The sequence below is a fragment of the Garra rufa genome, chromosome 25 (assembly GCF_049309525.1).
Source record: "Garra rufa chromosome 25, GarRuf1.0, whole genome shotgun sequence".
Taxonomy (NCBI): Eukaryota; Metazoa; Chordata; class Actinopteri; order Cypriniformes; family Cyprinidae; genus Garra; species Garra rufa.
Window position 1 is genome coordinate 14,459,127 of NC_133385.1, and position 25,276 is coordinate 14,484,402.

General features: G+C 36.7%; 1 protein-coding gene across 1 annotated transcript in view; it reads left to right on the plus strand.

The window, feature by feature from the left end:
* The window catches only part of akap13 (A-kinase anchoring protein 13), a 110,244-nt gene that overhangs the window by 54,822 nt on the left and 30,146 nt on the right, over positions 1 to 25,276 (plus strand). The window contains exons 11-17 of the mRNA XM_073831592.1: positions 6,145 to 6,232; positions 9,024 to 9,157; positions 11,610 to 11,941; positions 14,629 to 14,676; positions 15,107 to 15,166; positions 17,309 to 17,495; positions 21,314 to 21,410. Coding sequence (XP_073687693.1) covers positions 6,145 to 6,232; positions 9,024 to 9,157; positions 11,610 to 11,941; positions 14,629 to 14,676; positions 15,107 to 15,166; positions 17,309 to 17,495; positions 21,314 to 21,410 — 946 coding nt within the window. The remainder of the gene's footprint in view (positions 1 to 6,144; positions 6,233 to 9,023; positions 9,158 to 11,609; positions 11,942 to 14,628; positions 14,677 to 15,106; positions 15,167 to 17,308; positions 17,496 to 21,313; positions 21,411 to 25,276) is intronic.

The following is a 25,276-nucleotide window of genomic DNA, read 5'->3' on the forward strand; positions in this document are numbered from 1 at the left end:
ATTTTAACATTTTACATTTTAATTTATTTATTTATTTAATTTTTTTTTTTTACCCTTAAATTCAGTTTTGTTTTTACCAAATTCTCTTTTCCATTAATTGTCTAGATTCTATTTTAATGCTTTCATTTCTCTTTTTTTTTTCCCTGTGTTGCGTATTTACATTTTTTAAATTCTGGTAAATACTTTTTCTGCTAAATATTCCTTTAGAATATCGTTTTAATAACTTTAGTAGTAGCAGTATCATTATATTAAGTAATACATTTCTGTCACAATTTCTTCAAGTTAAACCAACCTTTTATTTTGACGGATTGCTGTCAAGGACCTCTAAGTTTCTGTTTGTATTTGATACGATGCTAGTTTTCTCGAAAGAAACCGTAAAAATCTCATGAAGTGACTCTCAGAGATAATGTTCATGTTTTCACACGCTCATATATTGAGACGACAGAGGCTGAAAACACTGCAAGCATCACGCGTGCTTCAGTATGTGTGTAGTAAATAAAACCACGTCTCTGCGCCATTCATTCACACAGAGACATGCAGGACATGAGGAATTCATATTTTAATAATATTTTTCCAGCTAAATATCCACAGACACAAGTCTATATCACATTTGGATTCAAGTGTACTGACCTCCTTTTGATTTATTTATCTAAAATTGGGCAACTTCCATGACATTCCGCGTTATAGGGTAAATTCCATTATTTTTTATCGGCCATCTTGTTTTTGAGATGAGCATTTATCACTATTAACAGATCTATATTGGTTGATTCATGTTGGTTGATCAATCAGGTATGTTGCTCTGTTAACATAGCTGGCTTGACAAACATTATTTATGCTTGGCTTATTCCTTTGTAAGTTATCCTTAAAACGTGTATCTATAAAATCCATCAAACCAGTCATGATCAAAGAGCAGGACTCTGGCTGACTGTTTCCTCTCTATGGCATGTTTACATGTAAGTGCTCTCGGTGGAGCATTCAGTCAGTGTGAGGCATTACAGCTTTCCATTACTGCACATTGGCTCAATATGCCACAACTGTGGAGTGATTTTCACGACTCATTCAGTAATTGGTTGAAACGGTGTCTAGTTGGAAGTGTTTCTGTATGGGTCTGCTACATCTATTACCATTATGACCAAGCCATGAAACCAACATAAAATATCAGAGCAGTATCCCAGCTAGCCTTCTGGTTCTGTGCGAGTTTGTTCGCATAATGCATTTTTGCACATTTGTTTATATACATCCAGGCACATCTACAAGCGTTGATAACTAGTGTTTAATTGTCTAAAGCTGAGTGCTTTGTTCTTGAGACTTTCCGTTTGCGTTCCCACTCGAAGACAAGTTTATCATTCATAATAGAGATTGAAGGATTGGGGGCAGTGTGAGTTTTGCGTGTTTGTATGGTTTTGTTTGAGTTTCTTTGTCAGATTGAGGTTGATGTCTGTTCTGGGATCAGTAAACATGCTTGCATGTCTAAGTTCCAGCTGGTCTCTCGGTGCTGTCTGGATCCTGTCAGAACCTGCTGTGGTTGGGAATGACATGTTGTCATGAACAGCAGTGAAATGTTACAGACCTGAATAACTATTTTTGATGCCATGATGGCTTGTGTTCATTAAAACAATCAGAAATGTGGCCTGGCATTTTATGTGGTGGCACTTAGGCAAGGGACCAGAGTTCAAATCCAGCTGGTGTCATTTAATGATTCCCATATACTCATTTTTTCCTATCCTTTAAAATATAAGTGGCAAAACATAAAAAACGAAACTAAAAACACCAGACTATTTCAGCCTATTTATTTATTGTTTTTTGTTTTGATTTCGTCTGTTCCATTTTTGTGTTTATGTTGTGTTTTATTTAGTTCCTGTTTGTTGTTTTCATTTAGTTTAGTTTTTGTTTCCTTTTTTGTTTTATTTGAGCGTTTTTATTTTTATTTTTATTTGGTTTGTTGTTTTTGTTGTTTAAATTTAGTTGTCTATTTAGTTTTAATAGGTTTTTTGGGAGTTTTTTTTTTTTTTTAGTTGTCGATTTATTTGCAATTTTATTTTGTTTCTTTTTTCATTTTTTGTTTTGTTTTGTTTGAGTTTTTTGTTTTATTTGGTTTATCGTTTTTATTGTTTAATTTAGTTGTCTGTTTAGTTTTTGGGGTTTATTTAGGAGGGGGGCCTTTTTGGTTTTGTTTTAATTTAATTTTTTTGTTGATTTATTTTTGTATTTTTATTTTTTGTTTGTTTTGTAAATGTGATTTTGTTTTTATTTACTTTCTTTTTTCATCTTTTTGTTTTTTTTCTTTTTGTTTTGTTTGAGCTTTTTTGTTTTATTTGGTTTGTTGTTTAAATTTAGTCATCTGTTTAGTTAGATTTTTTTGAGGGGGGCTTTTTTGTTTGTTTTGTTTTTTATTTAGTTGTCGATGTATTTTCTATTTTTGATTCATTTTGAGTTTGTTTTGTAAATATGATTTTCTTTTTCATATTTTTTTTGGGTTTTAGTTTTTAGTTTTATTTGGTTTGTTGTTTTTATTGTTTAAATTTAGTTGTCTGTTTAGTTTTAATGGGTTTTTTGGGAGGGTTTTTTGTTTGTTTGCTTCGTTGCCATTTAGTTGTCGATTTATTTGCAATTTTATTTTGTTTCTTTTTTCATTTTTTGTTTGTTTTGTTTTGTTTGAGTTTTTTGTTTTATTTTGTTTATCGTTTTTATTGTTTAATTTAGTTGTCTGTTTAGTTTTTGGGGTTTATTTAGGAGGGGGGCCTTTTTGGTTTTGTTTTATTTTTAAATTTTTTTGTTCATTTATTTTTTTTATTTTTATTTTTTGTTTGTTTTGTAAATGTGATTTTGTTTTTATTTACTTTCTTTTTTCATCTTTTTGTTTCTTTCTTTTTGTTTTGTTTGAGCATTTTTGTTTTATTTGGTTTGTTGTTTAAATTTAGTCATCTGTTTAGTTAGATTTTTTTGAGGGGGGCTTTTTTGTTTGTTTTGTTTTTTATTTAGTTGTCGATGTATTTTTTATTTTTGATTAATTTTGATTTTGTTTGTTTTGTAAATATGATTTTCTTTTTCATATTTTTGTTGGGGTTTAGTTTTTTAGTTTTATTTGGTTTGTTGCTTTTATTGTTTAAATTTAGTTGTCTGTTTAGTTTTGGGGTTTTTGTTTTATTTTTATTGTTTTGTTTTCATTTAGTTAATAGATCATTTTTTAAATTTATTTATTTTGTTTGTTTTTTTAAACATGATTTTGTTTGTTTAGTTAGTTTTTTCATCTGTTTGTTTTTCTTTTGTTTTAAACTTTTTTATTTGGTTTGTTGTTTTTATTGTTTAAATTTAGTTTTTGTTTGTTTGTTTTTTAAATGTGATTTTGATTTAATTTCTGTTTTATCTTTTTGTATTCTTTTATATTTTCTTTTTTGTTTATTTGGTTTGTTGTTTTTTTTAATTTGATGTTTAATTTTGGCGAGAGGGGCTTTGTTTTAGTTTTATTTTAGTTTTGTTTTCATTAAGTTGTTGATTTTCTTTTTGTTTTTTTTTTGTTTTTTTTTAAATGTGATATTTTTTTTATTTAGTTTATTTTATTGTATCTTTTTGTTTGTTGTTTTTTTTTTCATTTAGTTGTGCTTTTATTTTTTTGTTCATTTATTTATTTTTGCTTGGTTTATTTTTTAGCTTTTGGTTTGTTTCTGTTTCTTGGGCTTTTGCAACTTGTAGGGGCTTAAAATGAATAGTGCGAAATGGAGGAAATGGAATTGGGGGCATGTTGCAGACTGGATTCGAACCTGTAAGACATAAAGATCACAGCTCAGTAGGGCTGTGTGGATAAATCAATGCATCACAATTCATGGATCGATTCCGAATGCATTGCAATTCTCTGTGGAATCTATTATTAGCTTACTTTTTAACAGCAGATGGTGCTCTAATCTAGTTTTTAACGGCACACTAAAATACTCACGAAGAAGAGCGTAAAAGAGCACTTGTGTGCGTTCAACTGAGTCATGTAATCCCTTGGCTCAGAATGCTTCTATGGCATGAGATTAATGTAAACACAGCCCACTGTAAACACCCTTGTAATTTGCGTCAACTTTTTCAAACTTTATGAATGATTATTTTAGGTTCAAGTGTGTGTAAGAAATTGGAAGCAAGCAGAGTACTGCTGTTTCTAAAGCATGCAGTGTCATCTGCTGTTAAACACTAAGCTCAGAATCGATGCAGAATCATTTCTTTATTTACGATGCATTGGTTTATTTTCCCAGCCCTACAGCTCAGGGAATCATGACCAGATTTGATCTAAATCTTAACTAATTCAACCAGCTTCTCTCCCCATTTATTATTTTTTTTTTTACTATTTATTTCTCGTTTTCTCCCTCTCTGTCTCTCTCTGCGAGTTAAAAGGCCGCAGCTGTTGACGGCTCTATTGAAAAAAGCCCACGCCCCACTTGCTTGCCACACTAGACCAGTGTCCATCCACCAATGACCAAACAAAGGAGGCCTATGACCAGCAGCCACACAGACACACGTGCACGCACACAGCGGGTACACACTAAGTGTGGGAGTTGAGCGTGTGTCACATGCTCACGATGGGCGGCTGGTGGGTGTAATCAGTCATGAATGGAGCTGATGATGGTCATACAGATGAGCTGCACAGGAAGGTTTCTAAGCTTCTGTTTCCGCCACAGGGATGTTCTTCTTTTTCATGGTCTTTTGATCTTTCGATTGCTACTTTACAGCTGGTGTTGTAGCTTTTCTATGATGTTACACTAACCAAAAAGTACCTTTTTAGAAATTATATATATTTTTAAAAGTATTTTTATTTATCCATTTATTGGTTGGATATATAAATAAAATAATAGTTAATTTATTTTATTAAAATTTTCTGTGAATATGATATGCATAGGCCTTAAGTTTATGGTGTATGGATTATATGGTGACCACTTTGTCTTTGCAGTAGCCTCAAGCTAACCCTCTACACCCTGTTCACAGCTGCTCTGTGTTGAACGTTAGTGGGCCGTGATGTTTATATGTGGGTCACATTCCTCTCTAGGTCTGTTCTGAATGCCCCACACATGCCCCCAGAAACCCTTCCTGCCCCAAATCACAACCTTGAGGGTTTCCAACCACATGTTACTCTCTGGAGGTGGATGCTCTTACCACTTCTAATATTTCTGTTCGGGAGTGCGTTTCCTCATTAAGAAAGTAAATTCTGTGGTGAAGGAAATCTTTAGCCATCCAAGATAAAACCATTGACGTACTTGTCCTGAGTTTAGGTAGCAGAGGAAACCATCTTTCATCTGACGCATCAGTATGTCCTGATGGATTCTAGCAGGATGTTTAGCAGATGAAAGAAGCTAAGAACATATGGATGTTTCTTCAGCTTTTTTTTTTCTTTAACTGTATGTATTTATTACAAAATTGTTTAAAGTCAAACTTTTTTTATTTAGTAATGATCTGACAATGCCTTAACTTTTGAATTTGAAGATCAGGGTAAATTTCACTTATTTTGTCTTCTGGGAAAAAAATTAAGTATCTTCTGTAGCTTCTGAAGGGCAGTGCTAATTGAAAAAAAAAAGATATTTAGGCAAAATAAGAAAAATATACGCATCTTCATTCTGTTCAAAAGTTTACACCCCTGGCTCTTAATGCATGGTGTTTCCTTCTGAAGCGTCAAGGAGCATTTCAACCTTCTGTAATAGTTGCATATGAGTCCCTCAGTTGTTCTCAGTGTGAAAAAATGGATTTCAAAATCATACAGTCATTGTTGGAAATGGTTTAAATACACAAAAATGCTGAAAAACCAAAGAATTTGTGGGACCTGATGGATTTTTCTGAAGAACAGTGGGCAGTTTAACTGTTCAGGACAAACAAGGGACTCATGAACAACTATCACTATCACTTCAACTGTATATAATATTTTGGTGGAATCCTTGTAAATACAATAAAATAATTGTACTTTTTTGCATAATTTTAAAAATGCAGCTTGATTTGCTGTGATCCACAATAAAAAAACAATCTGTTGACAACATGTGATCTTTACCTTGATATTTCTTTGCTTTCCTCTCACTTCACGTATCATATGCAGTATTTTTTTTCTCACTTTTAAGAAAACAACAAAGTTAATTTGTACGTTAGATGACACTCTAAACTTGACTGATTTTGTCTTTGCAGATCCACAGAGAGACAGAGACGTTTTATTCAGTTGATGCCAGTCGAGATGCTGGACTCCAGGACAAACAATCCACTTCAGTGATTTCAGGTAACCAACTTGACTCTTAAATTAGTGCTTCTAAACTGGTTATGCGGAAAACGTGGATAGAATCACAGAATTTGATACATTTTGGATGAACAAATCCGAAATAGGCCAGTACACTTAAATCAAAACACGATGTAGTCTAGTGTCTGTGAATAAAAAAAATAAATAAAAAAAAAACAGAAAAAGACTATTTAAATATAAATCCTGCATGTTCTGTGTGTTTCTGTGTGAATGAATGGCACAAACGCGCAATTTCGTTTACTGCAAATACTTAAGGTCGCATGACGCGAGTAGTGTTTTCAGCCTCTCCCATTTATGAGTATATGGGCATAATCTCTAAAACTGCCCTGAGAGTCTCTTCATAAGCATTTTACCGTTTCTTTTGATTAAAACTGTCGTCATGTCAATATACAATCAGAAACTTATAGGTTTTCACAGCAACCTGTCAAAATTAAAGTTTGGTTTAACTTGAAGAAATTGTGACAGAAATATATTAATCGTAGTTCTATTACTATTAATAAACTGATTATTAAAATGCATTTTTTTATGGAATATTTACCAGAAAAATGATTTACCTGAATTTACTTTAAAACACCACAGTAGTTTTGAAAATAAATGAATAAATGAATAAACAAATATGTACGGCAGGAGGTGCTACAAATAAAATAATAATAATAAATTATTTTAATATATATCAAATAGGGATGCTCATATTGACCGTTTAACCGTTAACCGACAGTAAGAATTTTAACCGATTATTACTATCAGTTAAACGGTTTAAAAGGGTTTTTTTCTATTCTTTTTTTTTTTTTTACGTTTGCTGCATGGTGAAAGAAATAATGCTATTTGTAAGTTATCTGTTTACTCGCGCGCGTGTCGACACGTGCAGTGTGGCTGTACAGACATATTTCGCTTCACCTTTACTTAGTAAACAGATGTAGTATATGCAACTCAACGGCAAGAGGCGTTATTAGAGAGTGAATCCGTGAGTGAATGTATCCAAATTCTGAATGAATTATAGTCTAGAAAGTGCGCAATAGGCGCTCCCGTTACAGTCACTGGAAAGCTATCACTCATCTTAGAGTAGTTCATCGCAATCTCATAAAGTTATTAAAAAGTAATAAAATAACCTTTACACTGCACAATTAATCTCTTATTTATATAATGCCAACACTTTCTTTGTTTTAATAAGAGAGTTCGCGAAAGTGTAGAAATCAGCAAAACTGAAACCGGCACTTTGGTTGGTGAGTGGATTGTAACATAGCCTCCTCTGATTGGCCACAGTGATAATCGAATCAACATACATGTCTGTGATTGGCTATTGCTGAACGCTGTAAAACACGCGCTTCTCCACACGCATATGACAGTGGATGGAAGTCCCGCAAATTGAAAGGATTTTTGTGATGGTGTTTTTTTCTCGGATCTAAGAGTTAACAGGCAGCGGTCCTGCCTATCCGTACAGCATGTGGACATGTTAAAAACTAGGCACACTGAGGTATTGGCTGGCCTGCTATACATTTTTATGTCCGACGAGAAGAATAAGACCGGTACAGTTCTTCAAAGCGCATAGAAGGATTCAGTGTGTTTTAGTTTTGTCATCTTAATTAGGTAGTTATTTAATTTATACATATTTAGTGTAGGCCTATTTATATTATTCTTTTTTTTTTCATTCAGATTTTCTCTGTTCTCTGAAGCGCTGCGGATGCGTGATAATTTAAGTATATGTCAATACAGTTTTTGTTGTTGCTCTGTATGCTGCTGTTTGCACGTTAAAATAAAACATTTGCTTGTATTTTTAATGTATCATCACAGATACTCGTGCATTCTATTTTTATTTTAAACTAATTTATTATTCTAATTTTATCAGTTAACGGTTAATGTTCGGATAACGAGCAGCGGTTGTCGGTCAGGAAAATTAACCGAAATGAGCATCCCTAATATCAAATCAGTTAACTAAAGACACTTTTGATTATTAAAATATAATGAAACCATTAAAATGAAAACCAGAAAATTAACTGAAAAAAAATAAAACTGAATTTGAGAAAAAATAAAACTTATATTATAGGGCCTTAAAAATTTGTTTTTTGTTAAATGTTTAAGAAATTTATGTTAAATTGTGTAAGTTTCATGATTTCAATTAATTAGATTGCTTGTTGATTAATTTTTGATCATTTAACCATTAAAACAGAGTCTAGAAAAAAAATGGAATCCAGAAAAATCAAAACGGCAAAAAAACTACATTTTGGGGAAAACTATTTCATAGGGCTGTACATCTACGTAATTTGACTAGCTTCTTCTAAATGAGGTGTTAATTTACGCTGAAATATCACAGTTTGATGTACAGCATTTGACGTCAAGCATTGCGTCACGTAGGTTTAGTTGATAATTAAAAATTACATGCAGAACAAAACACAAAACCTCTTTTTCACATCTTCCAGCAATCTACAAAGAAAGGATGCCCTCTTTGCTCAGACTGTGTGTCTGTGTGTGTCCAATCTAAATAGTGCCCACATTGTGTCGCATGGGAAACGGCATACACATCCTCCAAATGAATGTCTTCCTGTCAATACAAAAGACTCCACTAGTCAAATAAGATCATCTATTTAAGTAGATGACATCAACATCCTGTCTGCGTTGATTGCGAGCAGAAATGCAATACAATGGGCTGAAATGAGTCACTTTAAGACTCACTTTTTCAGTTTGCGAGATTCTAGTGTGTTTTCTTTTCTATTTACATGTATTATTATTCTGTTGCTCTTCGACATTCTCATATTTTACTGATTGTTTTTTCCAGAATTTCCCCCTTCGACTCCCTCACCCGAGACTGTACGTCACACAGAGTCGGCGAGCACCATGCGAGGGTCCGCCAGCGATGGTGACTCTCTGTTTAGCCAGGATTTGGGCGAGGACAGTGTTTTTAATAATAAGGTGGGTGTGGATTTGTATTGCATTTCCCATATCATCCAATTCTGTGTTTGTTTTCAAAGCAGAGTTGCTATTTGTTTTGTTTCCATGTCTTTTTACCCTCGGCCAGATAAAGTGGTTATGTAATATGTCTCATTTTCAGCAGTGCTCCTCTAAACACAACATGTTGCTCCACTGACGTCATGTCATGTGACGTGAGCAGATCAGTGGGCCAGGGCTGTAATTATGACCTCATCCTCAGACATGCTTCATTCTAAGTTATCAACTCCTCGAAGAGTTTCCCAGCAAATTCCTCCACCCCTTAAACTCCTTATGTTTACAGACTTTGACATGTAGCAAGTCGCAAAGGATGACAGTGTTTTTTGTGAACTGTAATGTTTTGTTTCCTTGATGATAGGTACGTAGATCCCTCCGTATTTCATTAGAATCTTATTTTGAAAGGATTAGTTTACTTCCAGGATTAGTTTACTTCCAGGATAACCCCCATGGCATCCAAGGTGTTCATGTCTTTCTTTCTTTAGTCGAAAAGAAATTAAGGTTTTTGAGGAAAACTTTCCAGGATTTTTCTCAAAGGGTTCAAAGGGCTCTATACAATTCCAGCCGAGGAATAAGGGTCTTATCTAGTGAAATTTTCAAAAATAAATTGAAATTTTTATACTTTTTAACCACAAATGCTCGTCTTGCACTAGCTCGACTTCACGCATAACGTAGTCATGTTGGAACACGTGTTTTAGGCAGAAGCCGACCCATTGTTCACAAAGCGAATGTGCAAAGAAAGTCAAACGCACTTTACAAAAAAAAAAGGTAAAACAAAGATTTTGAAGTTGGAGGAGAAAATGAGATGAGAGGCCTACCCAACCTTTTTGAACTAAAGTATACAGATGAAGAACTAATCACGCGTGACCTTTCCAACAGGCTAATCGGATAGCAGTATGCTGAGAGAGCAGGTTAAGCAGCTAGCGGTATACCAGTTAGTAGGATTGCCTTAGATTTAAAGATTTTTCTGGTCGACTAGTAGTTGTTCATTTTAGTCGCATGTTTATTAATAAACCATATAAATCATAATATTGAGTCTTTAATTGCCTACATAGCCTAATAAGCGCTCAAAATATATATTATATCTGCGCACCTGCAGATATAATAAATTATATTATTGAATGTATCAGGGAAAAACAGCAAGAAGACTGCATTAACGTTTTAAAAATGTATTGATAATTTAGTGCTTTCTTTGTTTTCAGTTTAAGAGATGAAGTTGGCAACACTGACTGGTCATCTCCACAGTAGTTTGTTTTACATTTGAATTGGTTCATTTAAAAGTAGACCTTTCACTCTCTATAGATAGCCTATGTTTTTCATGTCTGTAAGGCAAGTATACACAGAGTTTCGAAGTTTCGCGCTCAAGTTCACAGAGACAGAGACGGCAGAAAGTGCATCCTGTTTGCTTTCATTATTTTACAAAAGCGCAACGTTTCGTTGTTATTGTGAGTGCACAGAAATAAACATATAGAGTCTTTACAGATTCAAAAGATGTATTACTCATATCTTTATGACCATAAATGGAGTATTTTAAGAGCAAGTGACCACACCGGCAACTCCAACTGTCATGCAATGAGCACGCTTCTATTCAGCTTCCACACTCCGCACAGACGCTTGAATAGTGCACATTTGTCTATGTTAACGTTAGATTGAGCTTCTATGTAAAGTTGCAGCTACTAACATGTTTCAAATGATAAGCCATATTTCAGGTTGATGAACGATAGATGAGCGTTTGGATGGCCTGCCCAATATACTATATTACCACATAGACCAGCCATTAACGATCTGTCCGTCATGGACTGCGTCACTTCCAAAAGATAAAATTTGTAGTACACTAGCATTAAAATGACCCCAGAACTAGCCTACTTTTTCCTCCTGGAATTGTACGTGGAATTTCACGTAGAATGCTTAGTTTTTCCAAGCCCCAAAAGTAGGTAGAGTCACTTCACCTAAGCTTGACTTGTGCTCTGGAAGTGTTTTTTCCTCCCTCCGTAGCTCATAAAGTCATCTATTACGGTTAGTGTAACGTAGCCACTAGCTCACCACACCCCTCGCTTGGCTGCGGTCTCAGCATGTGAGGAAACTAATGAGCCGCTGTGAATGGAAATGAGTGTCAGAGCTGTGTGTTTCTCTATGTTATGTAAGCTTTACAAGGATGGAAAGAACTTGGAGACTCCATGGGGTTTGCAAAAAGAAAAAAAAAAACGAGTGTGCTTGTATGTAAACTACAGATGTAAAGGTGGTACGTCATCAGCGGTCATTTGCAGAATTCACATGTGCTTGTCCAGGTTGGGAAGTCTAACACACAGTAAAATTTCATTGGTTCAAAATCCCAGTCCTCCTAGTTCTCACAAAACATCAAATGTATTTTTTGTTTTTGTAAACTCTGTCAAATTCTTCTCCTTTTTCTCCATCAAAGGCTGAGGACAGTGTTACAGTCACCAGCGGTGTGTCTATGACCTACTCGTCCTCCACAGATGACAACTCCAGCCTTGGGACCCCTAGTGCCATCTCTCAACCCAGCACAGAAGCTCCTACATCAGACCCCTGTCAGGAAAAGCCCACATCTCCTGGAGCTTCACCTGTTTCAGGAGAAACAGAGGAGGAAGAGAAAAAGGACCGCTTGACAGACGTCCCGGAGCGGTCGGCCATTTTACGTACCTCCATACGATCCCTGTCGCCTTTCCGCAGGCACAGTTGGGGCCCAGGCAAAAATTCAGCGGGGGAGACGGAGATTAGTCAACAACGCAGGTAATCTCTACAACCAAACATGAAGGTTTTATGGATTAAATCCAAAGTATACAAAAGCTTTACAAGCTTTAGCTGGTTTTAGCTTGTCTTCTAGCCTGGTCATAGCTGGTTTGCAGGCTGGTCTCAGAGAGGTTTTGACCACTTTTTTTAGGTGGTTGAGCTAGAAGACCAGCTGACCAACCAGCTAAAACCAGCTGAACACAAGCTTTCCCAGCCCCACTAAAAAAAAAAAACAGCTAAAACCAGCCTAACTGGTCAGCTGGTCTTAGCTGGTTTAAGCTGAAAGTAGCTGGTTGGTCAGCTGGTCTCTCAGCCTGACCAGCTAAGACCAATCTGTCCAGTTAAAGAAGCCAAAACCCCTTTAAAACCAGCCTGCTGACCAGTTATGACCATCTATGACTAGGCTGGATGACCAGCTAAAACCAGCCTAACTGGTCAGCTGGTCTTAGCTGGTTTAAGCTGAAAGTAGCTGGTTGGTCAGCTGGTCTCTCAGCCTGACCAGCTAAGACCAATCTGTCCAGTTAAAGAAGCCAAAACCCCTTTAAAACCAGCCTGCTGACCAGTTATGACCATCTATGACTAGGCTGGATGACCAGCTAAAACCAGCCAACCAGCTTAGGCTGGTTTTAGTTAGTTTTTTCATTAGGGCACACTGGTCTCCCAGCCTCCTTGCTGAAAAAAAAAAAAAAAACAGCTAAAACCAGCCTAAGATGGTTGACTGGTCTTAGCTGGTTCAAGCTGGAAGTAGCAGGTTGGCCAGCTGGTCTCTCAGCCTGACCAGCTAAGACCAATCTGTCCAGTTAAAGAAGCCAAAACCCCTTTAAAACCAGCCTGCTGACCAGTTATGACCATCTGTGACTAGGCTGGATGACAAGCAGGTTGGTTTTAGCTAGTTGTTTCATTAGAGCACACTGGTCTCCCAGCCTCCTTGCTGAAACCCCCCCCCCCCCCCCCCCAGCTAAAACCAGCCTAAGATGGCCTGAGCTGGTTTAAGCTGGAAGTAGCAGGTTTTAGCTGGTCTCCCAGCCTGGCTAAACTGGTCAAGCTGGTTTTAGCTGGTTGTTCCAGCTGGTCTCCCAGCCTGACCAACTAAAACCAGCCTGACTAGCTTAGGAGTGGTTAGCAGGGTGACCAGCTTAAACCAGCTATTGCAAGCTTAAACCAGCTAAGACCAATCTAGCCAACCTGCATAGGCTAGTTTTAGCTGTTCTTTTCAGCAGGGAGTCCAATGTGGTGCAACCTTAAACCTTAAACACTGAAACGTAGCTTTTAGAATGACTGTTGAATAATGTTAATTGACTAGAGGTATGTTAAGATACCAGGCTAACCGATTAGTGATATAGCAGGCTAATCCTGGTAGAAAACGCATCTATCCCCATATCTTTTCTATAACTAAAAGTATAGCATTTTAAGTTTTTCTTTTCTAGCAATGGGAGCTAAGATAGCATGTTAATTGATTAGCGGTATGCTAAGCTATCAAGTTAACCGGTTAGCGATACAGCAGGCTAACCATGTTCCCATATCTTTTTCTGGATAACTAATATATAGCATTTTATATTTTTCATTTCTATCAATGGGAGCTAAGATAGCATGTTAATTGTTTAGCGGTATGCTAAGCTACCAGACTACCCCTGTGAAAATTAACTATGGTTTTATTAAAAATGAGTAAATGAGTAGTAACATGTCATTTGTATAACTACAGGTTTATTACAAATATCATGGTTAAACCATGGTTAGTGTAGCAAAATGGTTTAACTATAGTAGCCATGGTTTTTTGGTTTTGTTTGTAGTAAAACCATGGTTAATTTCCGTAAGGGTAATAATTTAACAGTATGCTAAGATAACAGGCTAATCAGTTATTTAATGTGAGAAATTAAACATCACAATTTATGGTGTAAGTAAGAAAAACACTACATATAAGAAGACAGAAGTATCAGTAAAAGCTATGTATGGGTTTCCAAACTTGGCCTACACGTCTTGTCACTTTTTTTTTCTTGCAAATGTGCCAGACACCAGGCGTTTTCATTTCCTGTAAGTCATCTGATAAGATCAAAGCAATCATTATCAATATACCGTCCACCTGTCCTTTAATCATTCACTGTGTCTTCATAATGCAATCAAATACATGCATAGTATATGCTTTATATGACTTTAAGCTTGCAGTCACACAGTTTTGCCATTTGTCTCATCATCCTGGCATTACTTCAGCTTTGTGTACAGCTCTGAATCATTTGCAATCTGTATGTGACTGTGTTTGTGAAGGGAAATCCCAGTAGTGTGAGGGCCCTTTCCTCTGTGGGCTTTGTAAGCAAGCAGCTGTTCTGTGAGAAAGAGCTGTATTTAGGTCACAGAGGACTGTATTCCTGCTGATAATAAACACTCAGATGACCTCTAGTACTCGAAGACAGAAAAGAGGAACATCATTTTTTACGTCATGGTAGTTGTTATTTTTTATTTTTTTTTATTTAATTAAATTTTTCTTATTAATTTTATTATAACAAAAATAAATATTTGAGAAAGTATTTAAATTATTCTATTAAAAATACATTGCTTTCCTGTTTTATTCATCATCCTAGTAAACTTTCTTAGGGCTGTCAGTCATCTCATCAGCTCTTCATATTAATTTAGGTTCATTATTTCTGTTCATTTATCTTCTCCTCATCATTTTCATTCATCGCTTTTTCCAGTACGACACGAGGTGAAGTGGAGCGCAAGTCGACAGGTCATAGGAGAAGGTACCACCATCCATTTTCACTCTTTTCACCCAGGGGCCCCACCAAATTCTTTCAGAATGTGTAAAAATTCGGAGAAAAAAAATGCTTTGAGCATATACTGTGGGCATAAAATGTCACTAAAAGATCCCATCAAAGCATCCTGTAAATTTCAATACAAGATACAAGTTTTATTAATTTTCTGAATACGTTTTTATATTTAATTTAAGAGTTTTTAAGCATTTTTTTTTACTTTTGTTTTATGTATTTTTTTTATTTTATATTATAATTTTATAACCTTGTGCGCTTATGCGTACAAGAAAGATACATCATTGTTAAACATTCAAGGGCCTCTAGATCTTGTACTAACAAGTTCTTCTTTTGTCTTTCTACACATCTTTTCTTCCGTCTGTCTATCCATCCATCCATCCTGAACCTTACACACTTGGTGAAGCATGAGCTGGTGTCCTTCGGTTGCTCTGCGCTCAGAAAAGGACGAAATAAATGAAAGAAGGTAAAGGAAGACAAAGAGGAAGTGTCTAAAATCTTTAAACTTCTTGTTGTGGTATGATACGGCATGAGTTGCATTATGGGAGCACGAACGGTGTGTTGTAAAGACAGTGGTGTATATATTGCTCATAGTGCGTTGTGTGTTTGTGTGCTAGCCTACTTCCTTTCAATGGTTTAGTCTTCTCGCCTCTCCGGACAAACATCTGAGACCACACACTCTTGCAGTCATTTCCGTCGATTTCATTGTCTGAGACAGAGAAAAACCGGTCACTTAAATGAATTTGTTTAGCTAGAGAAGTGGACTAAGCTACGGTATCACAGCAGATATTTATGTATGAACTATGACTAACATACTGATCTGGATCTCAGAGCCTGATGAGAGGTGAGATGTTTTTATTTAAATTTGCTACCACATTGCACTTTTTAAGTGTTTCCTGCTAGAATTTCCACATCGCATGGATTAAAAAAAAAACATTTGAGTACGTTAAATAGAATTTTAGTACATTCAATGATTCCAAGTGGCATCTGCAAACAAATTATGCTTTTTCAGAACTGACTTGACTTTTAGGAGTCATTTTTGTAATGAATTTTAACCAAGTGATCTCAAAGTTGTACGAGTCACTCAAGTCCACAATGTGAGAGCAGAAGATGACACACTAATAATGTTTGACATTTAGGAAGTATCCACATATATTCGTTTTAACTGTATGTCTGTGTGAAAACCCAGCAAATAAGATGTATTGAAGTGACTTGTGCCATTTTCTTTAAAATACAGTTAAATTCAAATGTTTACACACACCTTGTATGATCTTTTATTTAGTACTGAACTGAATGAGACTTTTCTTAAAATACGTTTACATATAGTCCAAAAGAGAAAATAATAGTTGAATTTATAAAAATGACCCCATTTAAAAGTTTACATACACTTTTCGTTGTTACCTGAATGATCCACAGCTGTGTTTTTGTTTTTGTTTAGTGACAGTTGTTCATGAGTCCTTTGTTTGTCCCTTCAGAAAAATCCTTCAGGTCCCACAAATTCTTTAGTTTTTCAGCAATTTTGTGTTTGAAACCTTTCCAACAATGACTGTATGATTTTAAGATCCATCTTTTTTTTTTCAGTACTGCCCTTCAGAAGCTATAGAAGATACTTTACATGTTTCCCAGAAGACAAAATAAGTCACATTTTCCCTGATCTTTAAATTTTTTCACCCCGTGGCTCCTAATGCATCGTGTTTTCTTCTGGAGAATCAGTGAGCATATGTCTTCTCAGTTGTCTTCGGAGTGAAAAGATGGATCTCAAAATCATAGAGTCATTGTTGGAAATGGCTCAAATACACAAAAATGCTAAAAACAAAGAATTTGTGAGGCCTGAGGGATTTTTCTGAAGGTCAAACAAGGGACTCATGGGCAACTATCACTAAACAAAAAAACACAGTTGTGGATCATTCCGGTAACAACACAGTATTAAGAATCAAGACAAGTGTATGTAAACTTTTGCACGGGGGCATTTTGATAAATTCAACTGTTATTTTCTCTTGTGGACTATATGTAAACGTCTTTCATGTGAAATGTCTTATTCAGGTCAGTACTAAATAAAAAATAACATGCATTTTGTATGATCCCTCTTATTTGGGTAAAATAATTAACATTTTGCAGATTCTCTAAGGTGTGTGTAAACTTTTGACTTCAACTGTATATACAATTTGATACTTAATTCTCTGACATTCCGATTTTTTTTAGTGTCTAGGCCATTGTTTCGATGTTTTGCTTTAGTTTACACAAAGTGGAAAATGGCTAAACTTTTTGTGGCAGAGCTTGAGGAAATGTCAGGGGTTGGTTGTATAGTATGAGTCAGTGGATTCGTCATCGGCAGCTTTCACACACTGAGGTCAAGCCTGCATCGTCATGATTTGCTAGTAGACTCGTTTCTCCCTGTTATTCGATTCTTTGTGCGTGTGAATCTGAATGAATTTGTGTCTAGCGTTTTCTTGCGTGAGTTTGAATGTCACCAACGGGAAGGTAAAAGATCTTGTCTGATGTAGATCTTGGTGATTCAGTGTGTGTGCATGTGGTCACCATCTCAACCTTTTTTGGAAACTCTGAACCGCAATAAACTTAGCATAATCAAATGTGATTATTTTCACAGTTACAGCCTGGAAGGACTTGCAGCGGAGAAGGAAGGAAGGAAAAGCCTTAACCAGTGCATGGGGGAAGCCAGCCAGGAACCGAACTGTCCATCAAAGCTGGACAGAGAAGAGAGAGGATCGCTTGTGTCCCTGACAGAAGAGGAACAGGAATCAGATCTGGGAGACTGCAGCAGTTTGGACAGTCAGGTGAAGTACTATTTATAAATGGATAAATATGCCATTAAATCTAATTTTGATGAAATCTGAGAGCTTTCTGACCCTGCATAGACAGCAGTACAACTGACAAGGCCCAGAAAGGTAGTGAGAACATTGTTAATATGCTTCATGTGACACGTGTGATGAGTGGTTCAACCTTAATTTTATAATGGTACGAGAATACTTTTTGTGTTTAAAGAAAACAAAAATAACAAATTCATTCAACAATTTCTTCTCTTCCGTGTTAGTTTTCAACACATGTTCATGTTGAAGCACTGATGTCACATGGACTTTTTTAATGATGTCCTTACTACCTTTCTGGGCCTTGAACGTGGCAGTTGTGTTGCTGTCTATGCAGGGTCAGAAAGCTTTAATTTTTTATCTAAAATAGCATTAAGGAGAAGTTAGCCTTCAGAACAAAAGTTTACTGATAATTTACTACCCCCTTGTCATCCAAGATGTTCACTCCTTTCTTTATTCAGTCATAAAGAAATTGAAAGAAAGTTTTTTGAAGAAAACACTTCAGGATTTCTCTCCATAAAGTGGACTTCTATGGTGCCCTGAGTTTGAACTTCCAAAATGCAGTTTAAATGAAGCTTCAATAGGCTCTTAATGATCCCAGCCAAGAAAGAAGGGTCTTATCTAGCAAACGGTTATTTTCCAAAAAAATTACTATTTATATACTTTTTAACCACAAATGCTTGTCTTATCTAGCTCTGAGTGAACTCTGTGTATTCCGGTTCATGAGTAGGATTTTACAGTTAGAGGAGAAATTAGTTGGGAGTTTTTCGACCTACCCTAACTGTCTTGAACCGAAATTACAAAGAGTTGACGTAGAGCTAGACAAGACGAGCATTTGAGGTGAAAAAAAATATATCAATTGTTGATTTTATTTTTTTAAGAAAATCCCTGCTGAAAGAAAAACGTTAAAACTAGCCTAGGCTAGTTGGCTGGTCTTAGCTGGTTTAAGCTGGAAGTAGCTGGTTTTAGCTGGTCTCCCAGGCTGGTCAGGCTGGGAAACCACCAGGTAAAGCCAGCCTGACCAGCCTGGGCAAGTGGCCAAAATCCCTCTAAAACCAGCCTGCTGAGCAGCTAAAACCAGGCTGGTTGACCAGCTAAAACCAGCCAACCAGCCTAGGCTGGTTTTAGCTATTTTTTTCACCAGGGATAACCGATAAATATTGTTATATATTGTTAAACATTGTCATAATAACAACACTCAAAAGACACTTTTTTTTTTTTGACCGGAAATGACACGGGCTTCTCCCAAAAGATAATAAGACGATGTACAAGAGGCATCATTGTGGAAAAAAAATATTTCTCAGCTTTTTATTTACATTTGAACAAAAAGTGGAATGTCCAAAATTATTCATACCCATTGCAAACTGTTACAGTCTATGGGAAAATTCCAAAGTTCTATACCATTCCAAATAGTCCAAGCTGTTCTAAAGTAGGGGTGGGACGATACAGGTAACTCACGATTCAATTCTGTGGCGATATGTGGCCCACGATATCGATAATATCGCGATTCACGATATCTACGATATTCAATATATTGGAAGAAATTTCATCAACGATATATCACGATATATGTGACTGAAAAAGAAAAAAATTCCCATAATAAGGAAATCTTATGCATTTATTAATGCCAACATTTCCAACACTGTGCAAAGAAATATGCATTTGCATAATAACTCACTGCCTCCTGGTCTTAAATGTAAACACTGTACAGCTAGACAGATAAAAGTGCCTGAACATTAAAAAACAACATGAACATTAACTAACATGTGTAAACCATGATATTGAAACGTCAGTAGTAAGTTACTGTAAAGTGCTTTATGTTAACCTGGACAGTGGTCTCATCAATGCATATTCTTCTTGAGGAACACTAACGCCTGTTTCACACACACTCCGTCTGCAGTGTGTATGCAGTCCGTGTGCGTTACGTATGCGATGCAGAAGCAGCACGGACTCGTTTTGCTTTCACACAGGACACGTTTGCAGTCCGTTCCTGATCCGCGGCTGTTTACCACAAACACACCATTTATCCGTTATTTTGATTTCAAATACAAACGTGCTTTTTCAGCATTGTGATACTCTTTTATCACAGTACACTAATACAATATATACAATATAGATATATTCACGTTTAAACTCAACGTATAATAAACAACGTATTATTCAATGCACTTGCACAGCAACCGCGTGCAGTGTGAACGCTCTAATCCGTTAACATGGGTGCGGAAAAAAAATACTCAACGCATTAGCACTGCAGACGGAGTATGTGTGAAACAGGCGTAACTGATCAGCATGCTCAACTAGCGGGTGCGTCTTTGATTTGTTTTTCGTTATCTTCCGCCATTCTTCTCACTTCTCTTTTTTTCTGCGCTTCTTCTCTGATGTTGTAAGATAACTTGTGTTCTTCACTGGCCGCTGCTTCCGCCACTTTACCCCTATTTACTCGAACAGCGCCCCCCGCAAACAGAATGGTAGATATTGGGTAGTGACAGTGACACTGACGACGGGTAAATTAAAGGTTGTATCAGCGATTTCTAGCCTAAAACATAAGTGTCAATTTCAGCTTACCTTTCTTCAGGATCCGCTCGCTGCCTGCCCCATAAATTGTCTGTGAAAAAACCGCGTCTCTCTGGTCAGCCTAGGGTCCGAGATATGCCAAAAAAACAATCGGTACTACCAACCTTTCCACACAAAAACAAACAGTGTTCCAACCAATCAGCGTCAGGGATTTGGTGTTGTGGACTTTCGCTCCGCCTCCCTCACATCCCTGCACCAGTAGGAAAGTCCACAACACCAAACCCCTGACGCTGATTGGTTGGAACACTGTTTGGTTATCTGTGGTGTGTTGATAGCGCCGATTGTTTTTTTTGGCATATCTCGGACCCTAGGCTGACCAGAGAGACGCGGTTTTTTCACAGACAATTTATGGGGCAGGCAGCGAGCGGATCGTGATGAAAGGTCAGCTGAAATCGACACTTTATGTTTTAGGCTAGAAATCGCTGATACAACCTTTAATCATTTGTGTTGTAATAAAATATCGATATTGGCCGTTAGTGTATCGATTATTTATTGCGACAGAGAGCACAACAATATATTGCAATATCGATTTTTTTTTCTCCCACCCCTATTCTAAAGCATCCTAATTACCCTGATTCATTGGAAACAACTGTTTTAATCAACTCAACAGGTGAAAAACAGAAGCTCTCTGCTGTTGGTTTGTGGACAGTCATGGCTAAGACAAAGGAGCTCACTGAGGACTTGCGGCTGTGCATTGTGGCTGCTTACAAGTCAGGAAAGGGCTATAAGACCATATCTAAATGTTTTGAAGTTCCAGTGGCTACAGTGCAAAGTATTATTAAAAAATACAAGACATTCCACACTGTGGAAAATCTCAGAGGACGTGGTCGGAAGCCAAAAGTGACACCTGTGCTGGCCAGGAGGATAGTGAGAGAGGTAAAAAAGAATCCAAGGACCACGTCTTCTGAGATTTTTCACAGTGCGGAACGTCTTGTATTTTTTAATAATCTTTTGCCAGGGGTGACTGCATGTTTTCAACTCCCATTATTTACATTAAACCCTTTTTCACACAAGTCAAAAACTTTTTTGCAAATTAAGGGATTTTTATTCGAAATGTGGCATTTCCATCAGTCGGTTTTGATGCGATACTTCAAAATGCGCAAAAAAACAGGATGATGGAAACATAGCTAATGTGTCTGAATCAGAAATAAGATAATTTAGTAGTTTTAATTTAATTGCATTTAATTATGATTTGTCATGTTTGCTGCTTTCAGAAGTCCATCCAGTCTGGACGAAGATGTGTCCCACCTTCACAACCCTTTCTTACCAAGTCTGTCTCCATGTTGGCCATCAGTCACAAAGACCTGGATGGTAAGTTTAAACACCCCTTATAGTTTCCTCTCCTGTGTCTCGTCGTGTCACTCTGAGCTCTGCAGCACTCATATTTTAAACATTAAAAACAATTTTATAAACTAAAAATATTTTTAAGAGTGCTTCAGAGCTCAGAGTTTTCTGCTGGTCTCTTCCATGTCCTTGTGGTAAAATAAGGAGTGGAAACATTCAGTTATAAATAACCCCACACTGATCACTCACTTCCTGTCAGTCATATCTAACACCCGATTTCATGTCCTGGGATCTTTATACTACAAAAATGTCCTGTATCAACTGGGATTGTTGGTATTCTTCAACTCATCAGATGTGGAGCTCCCATGGTTCCCTTTCACTGTGGTGTCACTTTAAGGGAGTGGACATTTACTGCCAGTGTATTAGCAGCCAGTTTTAATATAATGCCTGCTTTGATCTTTTTTGCCCATGTGATCATGGAACCCACCAGCGATTGGACGCCCGCGGCCCAAGCGACGAATCTCCTTCTCCTTCAGCATCTCGCCCATGCTCCCCAAATCTAAAAATCTCTTTTCTATTGGCTCTTCATCCAGTGATGAGGAGGAGGCAGTCAGTAAGTAAAAGAATGTCCCACAATGCCTGGCGTGGCCCCTGCCCGACCCCTGCTTAATATGAAGTGTGTCCCCTACCTCCCTTGTCTCACTAAGTTATTGATCAGACCGGCTCCTTGAAGTTACTTCTAAATCACCTATTCTTGTTTATTAGGGCCCGAGCCCAAAAGGGCGAAGGCCCTATTGTTTTTCTAAGGATTATTAGGGCCCGAGCCCAGAATGGGCGAAGGCCCTATTGTTTTTCTAAGGATTATTAGGGCCCGAGCCCAAAAGGGCGAAGGCCCTATTGTTCTTCTAAGGGTTCTTATTTTTTTTATTTTATTTTTTTTTTTACACCTTCTGGGCACTTTTGGGGGCCTTAACATACTCAAAAACTCTTGAAAATTTGCACACACGTCGGAATCTGCGGCCATCAGGACGCCACTGAGGCTGGGACCCGGGCGTGGTTCAGGGCCTCTTCAGCGCCCCCTGGAACACAGTTTGAAAACTTGATGTACTGCGCACACATACTTGCACGTACTGATATGAAACTCGGTACACATATAGATCTCACTGAGCCAAACAACTTTTGTACTCTATGTCATGGGCTGAACGCAACAGGAAGTGAGATATTTAGGGCTGTTTAAAAAGCGCATGCTCTGGAATTTAACGTACTCCTCCCAGGGTTTCCATAGGATTGTCACCAAACTCGGTCAGCATGATCTCAAGACATTGGGGACGCTAAATTGCGAGGGGATTTTTGATATCTCGAACGGTTTGGCCGTGGCAAGGCGACAAAGTTATGGCGAGAAATGAGAAACAGGAAGTGTCTAATTACTGTTGCACACATTGCTTGATTCTTATGAAACTTCACCAGTTTGTTTGTTGTATGATGCCGATTCCATAAATGTGACTATTATGAGTCAAAGTTATAGCGCCACCAACTGGCAGCAGGAAGCGTGTCATTTTCAAAATCCTTTGAAATCAGCCTCTTAATTTTACTTGATTTTCTTCAAACTTCATCAAAATAATGTCAAAACACGGCCGATGAGAATATGTAAAGGGGTCGATGATAAATCAAATACTGTTGCCATGGCAACGTGTCAAACTTTAAAATTTGATTCCTGTCTTTTCAAGGCAGATAACATGCTTAGAATTTCATGAAACTCAACACACACGTCAATATTAATGACAGTAAGACACTGGCAAAAGGTCATAAATGGGCGTGGAGCAGGCACTCTATAGCGCCATCTTTTGACAAAAGTTGGGGGGTTAGTTTTTCCTACAGTCACCAAACTCTGTACATATATTGTTCTCATCAATCTGGACAACTTTCTAAATCAAACTCATTAGCTAAGACCAACAGGAAGCCGGCTATTTTGATTTGAATGTGGATTTTTGGAAAAATCAGGCTGTAAACAAATTCACACTCCTTCTAAGAAAAATAAGGTATTCACACCAAACTTTTTTAACATGAAGAGAAGATTCTGAAGATGTTAAATTGCGAGCGGATTTGGGATATCTTGAACGGTGTTGACGTGATGATTTTTTAAAGATGTAGTAAAAAACATAACCGTAATTTTTTTATATCTTTAAAGTGCAGCATCCAAACTCTTTACAACTTTTTTCACACAGAGATCTTATCATTCTGAGCAAGTGGTGTAAATATCAATTTTATACAAGCTTCTATGAATTAAAGAAAATTAAAAAAAGAAATTAGAAACCTGCTGTCACTCTGCCTGTGCCTGTCTGTGTTCAGTCACCATTGAGTCACTGAAGAGTGACTGAAGGGGGGAGGGGTGTAAGGGAGAGAGACCAGTGGAACATGCTGTTTTGCTTAAGACCATCTTTGAGGAAGATGCACATTGCTGTAGCGTAATCGACATAAATATGTCTGATATTTTGAGAAAATATAAAGGGTCATTAAATCTTTCATTGTTTGTATTTTGCAGTTGTTGTTTTTTATTTATTTTTACTGAACTGTACCATGAACTTGTCCTATTCAGTCACATAGCAAAAGATTAAGAAAAATACAACTTTTAAGCATGAGTGAATAATCTTCATTGTAGACAATATTTTCATAGTGTTATTTATTGAATATAAAATTATAATAATTAAAAATTTCAAGACAAACTTTGACAACAAAACAAACTTTGCTGTTATCTGTTCAAAACATCCGAAAACCATCATTTTAAGATCAGTTATATATATATCGCCCCATTAAAACACTCAACTTGATTTTTAAAGATATTTTGAAAGAATTAAGCGTTTATAGAGCACTTTGTGTATTGCTGTACACCCACATGAACTGTGTTCATGTTCATGTTAATTCACAGTACATAAACTAATTTACCTTTAAACAATATATGAATACTTTTTTTTTAGCTTAATATTAATTAACATTAATAAATGCTATTTAATTATTGTTCATGTTAACTAATATAGTTAATGTTAACAAATGAAACTGGATGGCAACATTTTATATATTGTGTGTATGTGTCTCTGTGTTGATTTTAAAGTGTAACCCTTTCAATTCAGTAAACTTAAAATCCAAACTAGCAGAGGGTTACTGTGAATGCATTTGCCAACTGTGCACCGTTTTCCTTATTGATTTTAGTTATGTAGCGCTTAAGAGTGATGTCTTATAACAGGAGTCACCAGCAAAGCAATATCCACATACAAATTGTACAGATTGGTAACGATTTAAGCAAAAGTGGTGAATGTAATGCAAGCAATAATAACATTTTGTTATCATTATGAATTACATGTTCTTATCATCATCATCAGAATATAGGGAAAATGTTCACATTTGGTTCACAGTTGGCATTATCTGAAGTCCTTGCAGGGGATTAGGTTTATAGCAAACTCCTCCTAGACATTTAATGAAATCAACATTATATTTGGTCAGTCTGATCTAGAGGCCTTAGAGATGTTAAATTGTGAAGATCTTGAGTTTCAGTAAAGGGCGTGTCCGTGGCGGCCTGACAAAGTTTGATGTTTTGCCATGGACATAGGTGTAATAACTCAGCCATAAAATGTCTGATCTGCCTCAAACTTCAGAGGTTTGGTAAGAGTCCTGGCCTGAAGACACCTAAAGGCCAATATTCAGATATTATCATAGCGCCACCTGTTGACACCAGGATATATCATATCTTTCACTAACTCAAACATACCAAGGTCAATCTGCACCAAACTTCATATGTTTGATAATAGTGCTGGCCTGAACACATCTACATGCCATTTATAGGCATAGCGCCACCAGCTGCCAATGGGAAGTTTGGCACATTTAAATGACTTATGACA